A 16,345-nucleotide genomic window follows, 5' to 3' on the forward strand; every position below is an offset into this window, starting at 1 on the left:
CAAGCCTCCCAGATATCACACTTAAGCCAACACTAATCCAGTTTCATTTAAAATTAGAGAGCTGGAGATTTATTGGTCTTCTGGGAAAACGTGAAGTTAACAGTCTCAATGTATTAACATAAAGGCGAGTTAACACTCAAGTACCAGACATCGTTTGTGTGTGCGAAGGCGGGTGTGTGTGGTTGCTCGTTTAATCCTCACATCAACCCACTGAGGTGCTATTACCCCCATTTTATTTATTTATTTTTATTACCCCCATTTTAGAAATGAGACTGAGGCACAGCACAGGGTTCAGGGTTGCTGCAAGTATTCTTGAAGGATGGATTTCTAGAAGTGGGTTTCCTGGACAGAAAGTTGTTCACTCACTCAGTCGTGTCTGACTCTGCGACCCCACGGACTGCAGCACTCCAGGCGTCCCTGTCCATCACCAACTCCTGGAGCTTGCTCAAACTCATGTCCATCGAGTTGGTGATGCTCTCATCTCATCCTCTGTCATCTCCTCACCATCTCATCCTCTGTCGTCCCCTTCTCCTCCCACCTTGAATCTTTCCCAGCATTAGGGTCTTTTCCAGTAAGTCAATTCTTCGCATCAGGTGGCCAAAGTATTGGAGCTTTAGCTTCAGTCCTTCCAATGAATATCCAGAGTTGATTTCTTTTAGTTGGACTGGTTGGATCTCCTCGCAGTCCAAGGGACTCTCAAGAGTCTTCTCCAACACCACAGTTCAAAAGCATCAATTCTTCAGCGCTCAGCCTTTTTTATCATCCAGCTCTCACATCCATACATGTCTACTGGAAAAAACAAAAAACCTAAGATCATGGCATCTGGCCAAAAAGTGTGAACATTTAAAATTTTGCTAGGGATCAGGTCATTGCCCTCAGAATTAGAGTATCATATACTTTCACAATAGTAAATGGAAGTGTCCTTTTCTCCACGTTCTCCAAATTTTAATTTTTTGTCTGTACAATGGATAAAAATGCTTATTTTTATAATGTGCCCAACAAGTTATTAACATGAGGGTAATTTGATATACCTCTTTAGCCAACTGACTATGGAACCATAGACTCTCAGGACTGGACAGTCCCAATCCTTATCTGATACTTGACTTTGTCTTGTTCTTTCATATTGGGGGGGGGGGGAAGGGACGGGGACTCAAGAGATATACCTAACCTTTGAGTTATGGAGGAATTAAGGTCCCCACGCAGGAGGAGGATTGTAACCTCAGGCTGAACACAAGATGCCTGGAGAATCGCCCTGTTAACTCACCGCCAACCAATCAGGAGAAAGTCTGCACATGGTGGAAGATAAGGAAGACTCTGACCCCCTCCCCAAATGATTCTCCCTTTAAAAACTCTTATGGTCAGCAGAATTTCAGTTGGCTTTTGGACATGAGCCTGGCTCCTCCCCAAGTTGCTGGCCTCCTGAAGAAAGCCACCTTTCCTTTCCAACCAAGACTTGTCTCTGAGTATTGGTTTTTAAGCAGTGTGCAGCTGAACCTGGTACTTCCCCGGTGGCTCAGTGGTAAAGAATCCACCTGTAATGCAGGAGACTGAGGTTCGATGCCTGGGTCAGGAAGATTCCCCTGGAAGAGGGCATAGCAACCCACTCCAGTATTCCTGCCTGGAGAATCCCATGGACAGAGGAGCCTGGAGGGCTACAGTCCACAGAGTCGCAAAGAGTCAGACCTGACTGAAGCAACTGAGCCGGCAGGCAGCTGAACCTGAGTTCAGTAACAGGCTAGCTCTACAGAAATGAAAGGTCAGCTTAATAGCCCAATGCCAATGGCATCTGGGGCTTCCCAGGTGGCACTGGTGGTAAAGAACCCACCTGCCAATGCAGGTTAGGCATAAGAGACGCCAGTTTGATCTCTGGGTGGGGAAGATCCCCTAGAGGAGGGAATGGCAACCCACTCCAGTATTCTTGCCTGGAGAATCCCATGGACAGAGGAGACTGGCGGGATACAGACCATAGGGTCGCACAGAGTCAGAAACCACTGAAGTGACTTAGCAATGGCATCTGATTTCTTTTACAGATACTTTAAAAAAAAATGCTAGAAGACCAACACTCTTGAAGGGTTGAGAAGGCCATCTTGTATGGAAACTACAGATGTTGTCTCTGATGAAATAAAATTCATGCTATAGAAAGATAAGAAAAATTTAAACATAAAATCTTCCTTTGCCTGTTCGGGCCTCCTCCCTCCCCTTTAGCATGTATTGTGACTCTTTTAACCAGACCTCCTTGTTGTTGTTGCCCAGTTGCTAAGTCATATCTGACTCTGCGTGTCTGACCCCATGGGCTGCAGCACACTAGGCTTCTCTGTCCTCCACTATCTCCCAGGGTTTGCTCAAATTCACATCGATTGAGTCGGTGATGCCATCCAACCATCTCATCCTCTGTTGTCCCCTTCTTCTCCTGCCCTCAATCTTTCCCAGCATCAGGGTCTTTTCCAAAGAGTTGGCCCATCGAGTCAGGTGGGCAAATATTGGAGCTTCAGCTGCAGCATCAGTCCTTGCGATGAATATTCAGGGTTGATTTCCTTTAGGACTGACTGGTGTGGGAGACCTCCTTGGGAGACAGATAGACTGCCTGGGGACCTCCTAGATATTCCTTCTTAATCTCAAGGGTCACAACTGTTTAGGAGATAGCCTTCCTGTTTTTAAAAAAGAAAGTTTTTGTTTTATTTTTGGCCTTGAGCCACGTGGGATCTTAGTTCCCAGACCAGGGGTCGAACCTGTGCCCTCTGCAGTGGAAGAGCAAAGATTTAACCACTGGACCCCCATGGAAGTCCAGATAACCTTCCTTCTTAATCTTGTAAAATGCCATGATGATCCATTGATCTGGATTGTATAAACTGTTGATTGTGTAAACTGGGCCTTACAGGACTTCCCTAGTGGTCCAGCGGATACGACTCTATGCTCCCAATGCAGAAAGCCAAGGTTTCATCCCTCGTCAGAGAACTAAGATCTCACATACCGCAACTACTGAGTCGGAGTACCACAATGAAGACCCAGTGCAGCCAAAATAAATAAATATATAAAAATAAAACCTAAAAAAAAAAAACCAAAAAAGCACAAAACCCGGTAATAGGGGACTTCCCAGGTGGTCCAGTGGTTAAGACTGTGCTTCCACTTCGGGGGGGCAGGGTGCAGGTTCAATCCCTGATGGTGGTGATGGTTGTACAATATGATGAGTGTATTAATATGACTTAACTATAAGCTTTTAGATAGTTAAGATGGTAATTTTTATGTTATGTGTTTTGCCACATAAAAATGTTTTAATTAAAAACAAAAAAAATTAGAACTATCCTCCAAAAATCCCCCTAAAAGTGTCGGGGGTGGGGAAGGGCATCTTCTTCCCCCAACCCAAGAGTGAATTCAAGGAGGAGCTGCTGGGGAGGAAGGAGAAAAAGTGTCACTGATTATCTTAAGGAGAAATGGCTCAGTGGCAGCAAAGGAGACACACGAGAAGACTGGTGATAGCCCAGAGCCTCCGTCGAGGGACAAGTTGCGGGTGCCATCAATTGACGGATGATGTCCCATGCTGGGTACAAGGGTGACTCTGCCATCTGGATGGAGCTGGGGTGTTCTAGAACCCCACCCCCAGCTCCTCTTATCCCCTATCCCTCAACTCCATAGCTTCCACCTTTCCTGTTTCTCTCGTGTCAGAATGTGAAACGGGCAATGCGGTAGTTCCTAATTTGGTTTGGTTCAGTGTGGGGCATAGATTCCTTTGAGAATTTTACAAAAGCTCTAAGTACCCCCTCCCAAGAAACCATACACGTCAGCCCATATCTGTACAATTATGCATATGGGTCCCCTTATTAGGCCTTGAGCTGTAAATTTTTTTTTTTTTTTAGCATTTATTTTTGGCTGTGCCAGGTCTTCATCGCTGCTTGGGGGGACTCTCTCTAGCTGTTCTGAGAGGGGGCTACTCTTTAGTTGAGGTGCGCGGGCTTCCCATTGTGGCAGCGTCTTGTGTGGACCACAGGCTCTAGAGGGCTGGCTTAGTTGCCATGAGGCACATGGGATCCTCCCAGAGCAGGGATCGAACCTGTGTCCCCTGCACTGGAGGTGGATTCTTAACCACTGGACCACCAGGGAAAACCCTTCTCTGGTTTTTTGCTCTCCCTCCCTCACACCCACAGAACTTTCTATCTCAGCTCTTCAATAACAGTTCTTCCCTATGACAGCTCAGAAATTTACAAAATGCAGTGATTACAAATGATAGCAAACATTAAGTGGACAGCACTATTTACTTGGGTGCCCCCCAAAGTAGTAGATTTGGTCAATAAAGCTTCGAGGAGGAATTTTAGCCAGTACCTGATAGATACATCTGATAAAAAGGTAAGATCTTGAAGGTATATAGCATTTTCTTTTTTTCTTTTTGGCCACACTGCATGGCTTGAAGATCTTAGTTCCTTGACCAGGGATTGAACCCAGGCCCTCAGCAGTGAATGCAGAGTCCTAACCACGGAACTACCAGGGAATTCCCAAAGCACATAGCATTTCAGTGTGTGTGTGTGTTGGGGGAGGGGTTGGGAGGGAGGAACCAAAAAGGTTTATGGTAGTGCGATATGGCTGATTCTTTTCCCCATTTCTTACAGATTTTCATTATCCTTGACTTAACCTTTGTGCCCGAAGATAATAAACAGTATAGTCCAAATTTCATCTATAACAGTATTAAGGCAGGTATAATATGAACAATGAGTACTGCTTAATCAAAGTGTGATATTACAACACTGGAAAAATGGAGATGGAAAAAGGTAGGGGCTAAGAGCTAAATCCTCCTCTTCTTGACTTGTCCTTGACTCAGCTCACACAGCACATCCATCAGCAAACACTGGTGGGCTCCACCTTCAATTCCAGCTTAGAATCTGACCACTTCTCCTAAACTGCCACCTCTCTGGCCCCATCCTTGCCCCCTTCCATCTGTTCTCACACACAGGGAAGCCAGAGGGATTTTTTTTTTTAATAAGTCGATCAGCATTCCTCTGGTGAAACTCACCAGTGGTTTGCTTCCCTCCTCACCCTAAATACAAGCGCTTCCTCACTGCAGAGCTGTCCCACACGACTGAAGCCCCCTCAGGTGCCAGGGGTGGTGCAGAGGGGACCAGGACCCACATCATTGGGACCATGAAACACGCCCCTCCTGATTCCAAAGCTCAGTCCTGGATCCTTCCCTTCTAGCTGAGTCATCTTGCTGGGCTTGTTTCTTCATCTAAAAGCAGGGGATGATGATAACAAACTTGAAAATATTTCATGAGAATTAGAAACATGGCCCTTCTTTGGTTTATGTCCCAATAAACCCATCTCATCCTTCTCATCCTCTGCCACCTCCTTCTCCTTTTGCTTTCAGTCTTTCCCGGCCTCAGGGTCTTTTCCATTCAGTCGGCTCTTTGCATTAGGTAGCCAAAGTATTGGAGCTTCAGCTTCAGTTCTTCCAATGAATATCCATTTTGCTAGCATTTTGCTAGCCTGGAAAACTATCATAAGTCAAAATACAGTTTATACTAAATGGGTATCACTTTTGCACCATTCTAAAGTCAAAATATTGTAAGCTGAACCATCATAAGACCACTGAACCACTGTCTACAGGTGTCTAGCATCCAGGGTGCACAGTAAATGGTTGCTAAAGTCACTGGTTGAGGAATAGGCAAACTCTCCATTGCTCCTATTATTTGCACGTGAAGACTTGCAGCCTCATCCAGTATCCTTCCTCAGTGTTCTCAGTGAGTCTCTCCTGCACCAGGAAGGAAGACTCTGGGCTGGGGCTTCTCTATCTACCCCACAGGGAGCTGGCCCTGAGGATGGACTACACGAGGCAGCCCCTCACCAGCTCCCCTCTTTCACTGTGGGCTGTGGCTCACAGGCTCCCACACTCCCTCTGTCTGATCCCAGACCAGCTTTTGAAACCTCTGGAGTTTGGTTCCTTATCTGCCAACAGGCATGCAGACTGGTATGCCCTGCTCCACAAGGCTGAGCTGAGGAGCAAAAGAGAGTCTAAGCAAGATCTAGAGCCCTGTCCCAGATGGTAACGGGCATCCAGAAACAGCTGACCTCAGTAGCCATCCCCGTTCTAAAGCCTGGAGCTCCATGTCCCTGCTTCCAGTGCCTTCCCCCTGGACTTTGGAAGCTGGACTCCCTCTTGCTGACTTTGGCTAGCTCCTTCCACCAGCCAGAGAAGCCCAGCTCCCTCTAAGGGTACAAACTCCCACTTGGGGAAGCCAGCCCTCTATCCCAACCACTCAATCCCTCCAGGTCCAGAAGAGTCCCAACACCCAGAAAGAAGGCGGACAGGGGGTCTGGGCAGAGCGACCGTTTTTACTCCAGCTCAGCCTCTGTGGATGCCCAGGAAGCTGGAATGCTTATCCTGCGATGGGGACATCCCCCAACAACCTAGATGACGGTGCATCCCAGGATTAGAACCCAGCCTCCGTAACTCACTTCCTCAGGAACTGAGACTTCTTTTTTTCAGTCTTTTGGCCAGAGAAAGATTAGATAGCATAATTTAATTTTAAAAAGTAGGATAGAGAGGAAAGTAGCACAAAAATATAGTGTTGCCATGGAAGGCTGGTGCTGGCTGCCGAGATGCTGAAGGCAGAGGAGGTTGTGGATCTGGGGGAAACGAGTGTTCTTTAAAGGAGCAAGAGGATGGGCTGGAGGGCAGAGAACCAGGACAGCCTCTCATCTGAGACCCCCCACCTCCCAACAAGAGGGCGCCACACCTCAAACACCGACGTGAGGGGATGATGGGATGACCTCCGTCCCAGGAGGGTGAGCCTGAGCCATGGGCATTTGGGTATTAAGTGACTGGAGAAAACTCAAAGGCTTCCGTCACCCCCAGACCTCCCCAGAGAGGTCTCCCCTGCCGTGAAGCACAGGACTGGCCTGGAATCTACTGTGGTCACCTTCCTACCGCCAACCCAAGGGGACCAGAGCTTTCTGGCCCTATTATATGATGCTCTCTCCCAGGACCTGATCCCTCCGTTTGGCTAAAAATACCCTCAGCCACATCCCCCTCTTCTGATGGATGGGTTTCCCCCTGTTCTCCAAACAGATGTCTTTGGGGTCTTCATTTTCTCCGCCTGCTGACGCTCTTCAGTTCATCCAGCTCTTTCTCCATCAAGTGGGATTCAGCAGTGGTCTCCGAGAGCTGGAAGAAGAGCAGCAAACCGTTAGAGGCAGGGATGTTTCAGGGCCATGATTCAGGTTGGCAAGGCCAGCCCTGTGTGCTGGGAAAGGCCCCTGGCATTCCTTTCATGCTGCCGGCGCCTCCACGACGGGAACCCCTTTGTAACTGGGCAGAGAGTAATCTCCTGATGACCCAGGGCCTCAGGCGCGTGCGGAGCACTCACCATCCATTCTCTCATCATTTCTTATCACCTAGGATTGTGTGGCACTCACTGTGTTAAGGACACCAGGTTTCAAGGGATGAAAAGCACAGATATTGGTGATTTCAAGGCTAAAGGACTAAGTTGCCTCTGAGTTGTGGCTCACATGAAAATGGTTGAAAAGGAATGCCACTCCCCCCATTAGCATCCCTCACTTGTCTCTGGAGGAGAGGGTGGAAGACGTTGCAGACGGGGATGGAGACACACAGGCTCCAGAGGTCAGCTGGCTGTGAAACAGAAGAGCTGCACTTCCCGAGCCAGACGCTGCTCCCAGAGCTTTACTTGTATTATTGACTCAGTAATGAGGTGGATCCTCTTTTCGGGCCCATTTTACTGCTGAAGACACTAAGCTTCTTCACACAGAGTAGTTAAGTAACTCGTCTGAAGTCACATAGCCAGGGGCGAAGGTGGCAGTTTAGCTACAGATACAGGCTCTTAAACACATGGCAGGGTGCCCTCTCCGGGAACCTTCACATACACCTCTAGGTTCAACAGGCCGTTGGGCTTTAAAAGCCACAAGAAACGGATGCCAACAGGCAGTGTGGCTCTCCGCAGGTCTTCGCCAGGCTCTGGCTAAGGCTGCGTGGTGCGGGTCCCTGCCCAGCCAGGAGCAGACTGTCCTTCAGTCCTGAACGCCTTCCGGCCGCCATTCCTCGCTTTATCTTTCCTTAAATACCCCTTCCCATGATGGGCTCCTGACTGGACAGAATGAAGCTCTCCCTCCCCTTTGCGGATTCCAGGCCTAGACAAGACTCTAATCTCTGTCCTTACCTGAGGCACTTGTCACCGTGTTTGCTGTCTTTCTCTCAGTTAGACTCTGAGCCCTGGCGGGCAGGGGCTGTGTCTGCCTTGGTTTCATGTCTTTGGATGCAGAGCAATGTGCCTGGGCAAGCTGGCACTTGAGAGTGTGGGCTGGTTGAAATGACTCGCGGGGAAGCTGCCTAGGGAAAGCCCAGGCATCGCCCCCCGGCCGCACTCCTCACCATGTCCAGCAGGATGTCCACCTTCAGCCGCAAGAGGTTGTTCTCTTCTTCCAGCTGCTGGTTCCGTCTCCGCAGGCGCTGAGCCTCCCTCCGGTCCACACCTCCACTAACCCCCGTCTCTGGCAGAAGGGTACAACCAGCGGTCACCAAGTGCGGGTTGCCTTCCACCATCGTGCTGGGGCAAAATGGCAGGAAATGCAGCCCACCTGCTATCCACTGGCCGTTCTCAAACTTCAGGCTCTGCCCGGCCAGGTTCATGGTGGGGGTTCCGTAGTCAAGGCCCAGTTCCACCTCCCGCGTTGACCGGTCCAACTGTGGGTGAGACATTCACGCCGGCATCAGGCGGCCAGAGTACCCAGGCTTGTGGTCCGGCACCTCTTCTGCTAGCTATGAGACCCCCTGCATGCACTCAGTCGCATCAGACTCTTTGTGACCCCACCAATTGTAGCCTGCCAGGCTCCTCTGTCTGGGATTTTCCTAGCAAATACTGGAGTGGGCTGCCATTTCCTCCTCCAGAGGATCTCCCCAACCCAGGGATAGAACCTGGGTCTCCTGAATTGGTGGGCGGGTTCTTTACCCCTGTCCCACATGGGAATCCCTGACTATGTTACCCCCAACAACTCATTTCTTTTTCTCTAATCATAACTCCACACATTTAATAATTTTTTTTCAAATAAAGTCAGAAAATTAAATAAGGTACTGAAAAACTTTTAAACTATAAAAGAAAAGTACTGCTTTATATAATAGGTGTCTTCCAGAAAATCTATATATGCTGAAATTTGCAAACTGAATTATTTCATATCTACAGGGCACTTGGCAGTTTAAGAAGTCTCACTGTAAATTTTTCGTCAAGTGAAAAATCCTTTTTAAATGTAAGCCTGAGCCATCACTTGCTTCCTATGGAGCAAGTGATGGATATGTCCTGGAAAAGGCATAAAGTGCTAAGTCCCAATTAGTGGTAGCCGCTGTTCTTTAATGTGTTTTTCAATGTTTCTACAGCTCACTGAGCACCCACCGTGGGCCAGGGCTGGTACTGGATATACAGAAATGAATGCAACCCTTCTACCCTGGAGGAGCTCGGAAACTTGCCTTTGGAGCTGTGGCAAATCCTTTTGAACGTTTTTAATGTTGGCAAAACATCATCCTTTGAGAATGAATTTGTTCTCAGACATGACTAAAAAACTGATTCCTGGCCAAGTCTTGGGAATCAAGTGAAGTCAAATTGGATAAGATCCTTTGGTCTCCAAAATCATGAGAATGACTACCTTTTAAGGTTCTTGAACAGCTCTGATAATAATTTCCAAATAGGAGTTAAGACATGTTTTCAGCAATAGCAATCATATGAATTAAAAGGATACCCTCCCACGAGGATGCCTCTGGAGGACCACACTTCCCATAAGAGGCCAGGCTCGAGGCTCTGTTCACACTGTACACCACTGTTGATACTCACATTATGCAGGTTGGAGAGAGACGCCGACTTCCGAGGGGGCGTCTTCTTCGGACTAAACGTACTTCCAAAGAGAGGCATCTTCAGCCTGGTGAAGGAAAGGTCAATGCTCCCTTCTCCCAGGGTCAGAAAAAGTCAAGGGGTACAAAGAGTTGGATCAGTGACCTTGTGCCCCTGTCCTGAAATCATGAAAACACGCATTCTATCATGTGACCATTAACTATCCTGGGGACAGTTCCCCTGTGGTGAGTGCTCATGATGTGCTAGGCAGCATGCCCAAACCTTGGCAACATCTCAGTCCTCACAATCACCCTTGGTTCAGCTCCTCTTAGTATACCTATCTGACAGATGAGGTTTAGAAAGACTACGGGCCTAAGTGGGAGCTGGTATTTGAACACAAGTCTGTGTGACTAGTCTATGTCAACCACAGGCAAGTGCCTAACTGGCTGGTCTTAAGTTTCGTTAAAAACCGGCATCACCAGATTTATAGTCTAGACCAAGGCACTAGAAGAACTCTCAAGAGAGTCCTTTAGACAGCAAGGAGATCAAACCGGTCAATCCTAAAGGATATTAACCCTAAATATTCACTGGAAGGACTGAGGCTAAACTTCCAATAATTTGGCCACCTGATGCAAAGAACTGACTCACTGGAAAAAGACCCTGATGCTGGGAAAGATTGAAGGCAGGAGGAGAAGGGGGTGACAGAGGATGAGATGGTTGGATGGCATTGTCGACTCAACGGACATGAGTTTGAGCAGACTCTGGGAGACAGTGAAGGACAGGGAAGCCTGGTGTGCTATAGTTTATGGAGTCGCAGAGAGTTGGACACCACTGAGCGACTGAACAACAACAAAAGGAGTGAGATCCTTACTCCTGGACACTGGTAAGGCTCACACCTGGGGCAACAGCTTCTACGTATACTCCATTTTAAAGAAATAAAAGCTTTTTCTGGGAACATGCCTTTTTGCTTTCTTATTGGTTTCTTTCTGATTAAAGAAGTTCTTCATTTTAGTGGGATCTGACTTATTCAATTTTTTTAATGATTAGTGTGTTTTTTATTTAAGAAATTTTTGCCTACCCTAAGGTCATGATATTTTCATACATTAACTTTTGAAAGTTTCCTTCTTTCAGTTTTCACATTTAGGACAGCCACTCATCTGCAATTAACTTTTGTATGCGATGAGAGGCAGGGCCACGGCTCCTTTCCTTCCCTGTATTGCATGTGTGTGTTATTCGCTCAGCGGTGTCCGACTCTTTGCAGCCCCATAGACTGTAGCCCACCAGGCTCCTCTTCCCATGGAATTCTCCAGGCAAGAATACTAGAGTGGGTTGCCATTCTCTTCTCCAGGGGATCTTCCCAACCCAGAGATCAAACCCTGGTCTCCTGCATTGCAGGCAGATTCTTTACCATCTGAGCTACCAGGGAAGCCCAATTTTAATGTACATTACACAGATAGCTTAACAAGATTCCCTCTAAGAAACTGTAGAAGGACGATAACAATAATGAAGGCACAAATGAGCAAAAAAAAGCGGCAAAGCTCTCACCTTTCCTACTCCCAGGGATAAAATCTTCCTTCACCACATCATGAGATAAAATGGTCATTTTATCATATCTAGCAAGAAATTGGCCAAAAAGAGAGGGAACTTCTCAAGACTACTTGAAACAAGGTTTTATATCAAGTCTTATTAAAAAATAACTCATAGTAGCTTTTCTTCACAATTAGCAAGACATATATTTAATAAGGACACAAAGAAAAAACTTCACACTGTTTTCAGTGATGTAGAAAGTAATATCAGTGAAATTAATGATAAAAGTCTAGAAGCTTCTTTAGAAGCTTTACGAGATAGATATACATATATGTATAGAAGTATATGTACATATGACTTACAAATAAATAAAATACATAAGACATTTAGGGGTGTGTGCTCATGAGTTTTACTGGTGTGTATGTGTAATTAAAAACACAGAGATAGAAAACAGACTTGTGGACACAGTGGAGGAAGGAGATGAGACAAATTGAGAAAGTAGCATGACACATATGCATTACCATATACAAAAAAGATAACTAGTGGGAAGTTGCTATATAACACAGCTCAACCCAGTGCTCTGTGACAACCTAGAGGGTTGAGATGGGGTGGGGGGTGGGAGGGAGGTTCAAGAGAGAGGGAAATATATGTATACTTATGGCTGATTCACACTGTTGTGCAGAAACCAACACAACATTATAAAGCAATATTCCTCCAAAAAACAGTGGTAGACCCACAGCCTGAGAGATGGCATTTGGGCTGGGGCATAACACTTTAGGACTTGGACAAACCAGAATGCTTCCATCTTGATGGTGGGTGGGACAGCAGTGGGGACCGAGATCTTGAGGGTGTTTGAAGCCATGCTACTATGTCATCCAAGACATCGTGGAAGGCCCTGGCATTGTTTCTGCAGGGGAAAAGGAAAATCATGGAAGAGGGAAGACAATTACTCTTATGTCCACAGAGGGCAGAACAGGAATGAAATAGGAATACCCAGGGAGAACGATTTTCACCCAAAAAAGAAAAGGTCATAACAAAAACTAACTAACTAATATCACTCCTTGAGTATCCATGAGAAGTTGGACCCATTGCTGGGGACACTTCATATATTTATTTTATTCCTTGCAGGAATCCCATAAGGTAATTTTCCTGTCCATATCAGAAATGAGAAAACTAGGGCTTGAAGAAGTTATCCAGTTTTCCCAAGGTTCATAACCATGGTCAGTTGGCTAAACATGAATACCAAATTATCCTTGTATTAATAACTGGTGGGGTACATCATAAAAAGAAACATTTTCATCCATCATGTTGGCAACATTTAAGAGATCAATAATACAATGTTGGTGAAGGTATGGAGACAAAGATACTCTTGGTGGAAACATAAGATGCTATCATTTTTTCCATTAGGCAAAACCTAGTAAAGTTTTTCAGGTGCATAGTTTTGGGCCAGCAAATCTACTTGTAAAAATTTATCCTCCAGAAAGAATTGGACATGTTCTCACAAATACTCTCTGTTGGTAGCAGTCAAAAATAAGAAACAATGCAAAAGCTCTACTGATGTTTGGTATAGCCAAATATATTATGGCACATTATTATAAGGGAACACTAGATAGTAAGTAAAAACAAAGAGACAGCCGTACGTGTACTGACTTGAAAAGACATCCAACACACTCTATCATTAAGAAAGCAAGTGACAGGGACTTCCGTGGTGGTCTGGTGGCTAAGACTGCACACTTCCAATTGAGGGGGCATGAGTTCGATCCCTGATCGGGGAACAAAGATTCCATATGCCACATGGCATGACCAAAAAAAAAAAAAAACAAGCAAGCAACAGAACCATGTATATATTATAATTGCACTTGAGAAGACAAAAAGAAAAAAAAAAAAAGCAAGAATATAGGTCTCTGAATAAAAAAGATTTGGAAGGATAAACACCAAACTGCCCACAGTGGTTAAATCTGGGAAAGGAAGTAGGATGGCTGACTCAACTGAATTTGCCATTTTTAAACAGATTTTTTTAATTTTAACTTTTTTGGCTGTGTCGGGATCTTTACTTCCCCAACCAGGGATGGAACCTGGGCCCCTGGCAGTGAGAGCATGGAATCCTAACCCCTGACCTGCCATCCTAATTCCTGAATTTGCCATTCTAAAGGTTAAAAAAAAAACCCCAAATGGCCAAATAGTGGCAATTTCATGTTATAATATAAAGTTATATTAAAGAAATATGTTTGTGGATTTAATGAATTATTACAATGATAATATATTCATGCATAACTTATGAAAACAAACCAAACTAATGTACAAAAAAAACCCAGATAAAAAGCAGTCCCTGCCCCTTCAAGCACCTGGAGACATCTGAAGAAGGAAAAATAAGCCAAGCTGTTCATGCAAAGTCCACAGTGGTGCTAAGAACGCCAAGACTGAGCATAGCATCTGGCTACAACAGGCCACGTTCAAGGCTCAGTTCTGCCGCAGCTGCTGGCTAAACCTTGGCCAAGCTACTGTAGTCTTCCAGGTTTTAACTTATTGCTGACTGGGTGGACTTTTGCAGAATCTAATGCCTATGGCCGGCGATTTGTTATGTAAGTGAATACATCTCTGGTCAATAACATTCAGGAAACAAAACCTCTCTGGTAAATAATGTGTTCACAAGGGCACTTCACCCATGACCTCACAAATTCTCATAACACTGAAGCCAATGCCCATCATCAATATATTACAGACAGGGAAAAGGAAGGGTCTGGACTAACTTTTAAGTCAGATCCACTCATCCACAAACAACTCTGGCTGAGACCCTGAGATTCTGCAATATGAGTGTGGATCAAGAGGTAAGAGCTCTACCCCTGGCCCCAGGCAGCCCTCTTTCCAGTTAAATTCCCTGGAGAGAGAGGGCTCAGCACAAAGGAAGCCAATGCAGAGCATCCGAGTTCCAACCGTCGCTCAGCCCTTCACCCCCAGGGGGCCCCTGCACTTACTTCTCTGGGCCCCAGGCTTCTTTATTTAAAATCAGGGCTTCCCTGCTAGCTCAGTTGGTAAAGAATCCGCCTGCAACGCAGGAGACCCGGGCTGGATTCCTGGGTTGGGAAGATCCACTGGAGAAAGGATAGGCTACCCACTCCAGTATTCCGGCCTGGCGGAAGAAGAACAAGTAGTTTTTTCCCATCTACAGATCAGAAAACTGAGGCTTAGAGAAGTTAAGTAACGTGCCTCCAGTCACGCTGTGGGAAGGCGGTGAAACTGGGCTTCAAATAAGGTCTACGCATCTGCGCTGATGATCATAATCGTTTCTTCACTGTGCAATGCTTTACCGTTTGCAATGGGCCATAAAATACAGTATCTTCTTTTATTCTAACAAGAAAGTGAGAAAGAAGTCTCTAGCTTTCACCGGAATCTCAAAGACTTCAGAGCCAAGCAAGTACGTGGCACGCAGGTACATGGCCACCACTCAGGGCTGTTAACTAACCGCAGCGAGCGTTCAATCGCGCGCTCTCGTTAATCACCTTCATCGCTGACCTACGAGGGGAATTACCACCCCAATTTACAAACGAGGAAACACAATACGATAAATGCAGTGCACGGCCTGCGGAGAACCCGGCCCCGTCCCCTGCTCCGCGCCCTCCGGTCGCTCCAGCTGCCGGGAGGCCCTAGGTCCCCTGGGCAACGCCGGTGTCCCACCCTTTCTCGGACCCTTGGGAGATGCCGGGCTCAGAGACGTACCTGACGTGCCCCAAAGTCGGGGGTTCCAAGCAAACCCCCGACCTCCCGCCTGGTACCCACCAGAGGCCGAGTCAACCGCGGCCAGAGCGAGCGCGGGTGTCGCCCTGCCGTCACGCGCATGCGCGGGCGCAGCCCCGCTGGGTTCTACCACCGAGAGATTTGGAGGTACCCGGCGCCGCGCGGTCCCCATCGCGAGCCTATGCGAAGCGCCAGAAACTCTTGAGGACGGCTCTTGACATACTCAATAGACTCCACAGAGACAGTGTCTTCTAGAGTCACTTGGGCTATAGGCAAGGTCGAGAAACCACACTCACTCTCCCCGCAACCCCCTTTGTCTGGTCTCTCCCCGGCCTACGGGGACCGTCGCCATGGTAACGGCGTGTCACTGATGCAGGCGAAGCTCGCGAGGCCCCGCATTGTTGTGGGAAAAGGCGCAAGTGCCGGCTGTGGCCCGCGTTGCCGGGAGAACGTCAGGACTTACAACAGCAAAATGGGCCTCTCCCAGACGTCCCTCCCCCTCTTCCTCCTCCCAGATCACAAAACAAAGGGCACCCCTTCCTGGTGGATGTGGGGGGCAGCAGGTCTCGGGTGTCCCATCCAGAACTTCACAGGGTCCCCTGAGGGCCCCGTGGCGGAGTCGGCGCCGCCGAGTTCCGCGGATTCCGCCCGCAGTCTTCAGGTAAGATGAACAGACACAGACCATGACCCTGCCTTCCCACGCCCCATCTCTCGTCGGCTTTGACAGGTGGGGGAGACTGAGGCTTGGGGGGCGGCTTCAAGGTCGCACCGTGAGCAGGGTGCGGAGAACTACTCGAGAATCGACTCCAGATCTCCTAAAATCCTAACTGTGTGTTTGATAAACATTCCATTTGATGAAGAAACTCAGGCTCATTCAAGGGATATTTACTGGGTGCCTAGTGAATGCACCAGGTCATCCAACCAATGAGGGGCAGGACCCGTGGGTCTCCGGCTCCAAGTGCAATTTTCTTCCAACTATATGTTACTTCGTTGAAAAGGGGAAAGTTCCATGTCCTGGAACCAAACTGCCGGGTCTAACCCAGCACCATCTAATGCAAACATAATGTGGGCCACATACATAATTTAGAATTTTATCGGAGCCATATTTTTTAAAAATTCTTTTGAAAATCAAGTGCTATTACTATGAATAATGTTTATGTTCACTCATACGTCCCAAATATGATCATTTCAATGTACAATCAATATTTTTTAATTTATTCTGCTTTAGGTTTTAAGTTTTAATTAACTAAAATTAAGATGTTAGG

General features: G+C 47.0%; 2 protein-coding genes across 12 annotated transcripts in view; one reads left to right on the top strand and one right to left on the bottom strand.

Annotated features, from left to right (window-relative positions):
- Positions 1–6,491: 6,491 nt before the first annotated feature.
- CBY1 (chibby family member 1, beta catenin antagonist) lies at positions 6,492–15,224 on the bottom strand. Of its 11 annotated transcripts, none has more exons than XM_043881738.1 (6): positions 15,063–15,202; positions 12,137–12,252; positions 9,822–9,906; positions 8,578–8,683; positions 8,372–8,490; positions 6,492–7,150 (listed from the first exon to the last, which is right to left on the bottom strand). In XM_043881738.1, exons 2-6 carry the CDS (start codon positions 12,205–12,207, stop codon positions 7,070–7,072), a joined length of 462 nt encoding a protein of 153 aa, XP_043737673.1. In that variant the 5' UTR covers positions 12,208–12,252; positions 15,063–15,202; the 3' UTR covers positions 6,492–7,069. The 11 variants fall into 11 exon arrangements, with proteins under 11 accessions (XP_043737673.1, XP_043737674.1, XP_043737671.1 ...); XM_043881739.1 differs by lacking the exon at positions 15,063–15,202 and adding an exon at positions 14,321–14,340; XM_043881736.1 differs by lacking the exon at positions 15,063–15,202 and adding an exon at positions 11,364–11,431 and having other exon boundaries at positions 9,822–9,931.
- A 276-nt stretch (positions 15,225–15,500) lies between these two features.
- FAM227A (family with sequence similarity 227 member A) overlaps positions 15,501–16,345 on the top strand; it is a 51,759-nt gene continuing 50,914 nt past the window's right edge. Inside the window, exon 1 of the mRNA XM_043881749.1 lies at positions 15,501–15,741. The gene's annotated coding sequence lies outside the window, so the exon portion shown is untranslated. The remainder of the gene's footprint in view (positions 15,742–16,345) is intronic.

This window comes from Cervus elaphus, chromosome 22, assembly GCF_910594005.1.
Source record: "Cervus elaphus chromosome 22, mCerEla1.1, whole genome shotgun sequence".
NCBI classification, from domain to species: domain Eukaryota; kingdom Metazoa; phylum Chordata; class Mammalia; order Artiodactyla; family Cervidae; genus Cervus; species Cervus elaphus.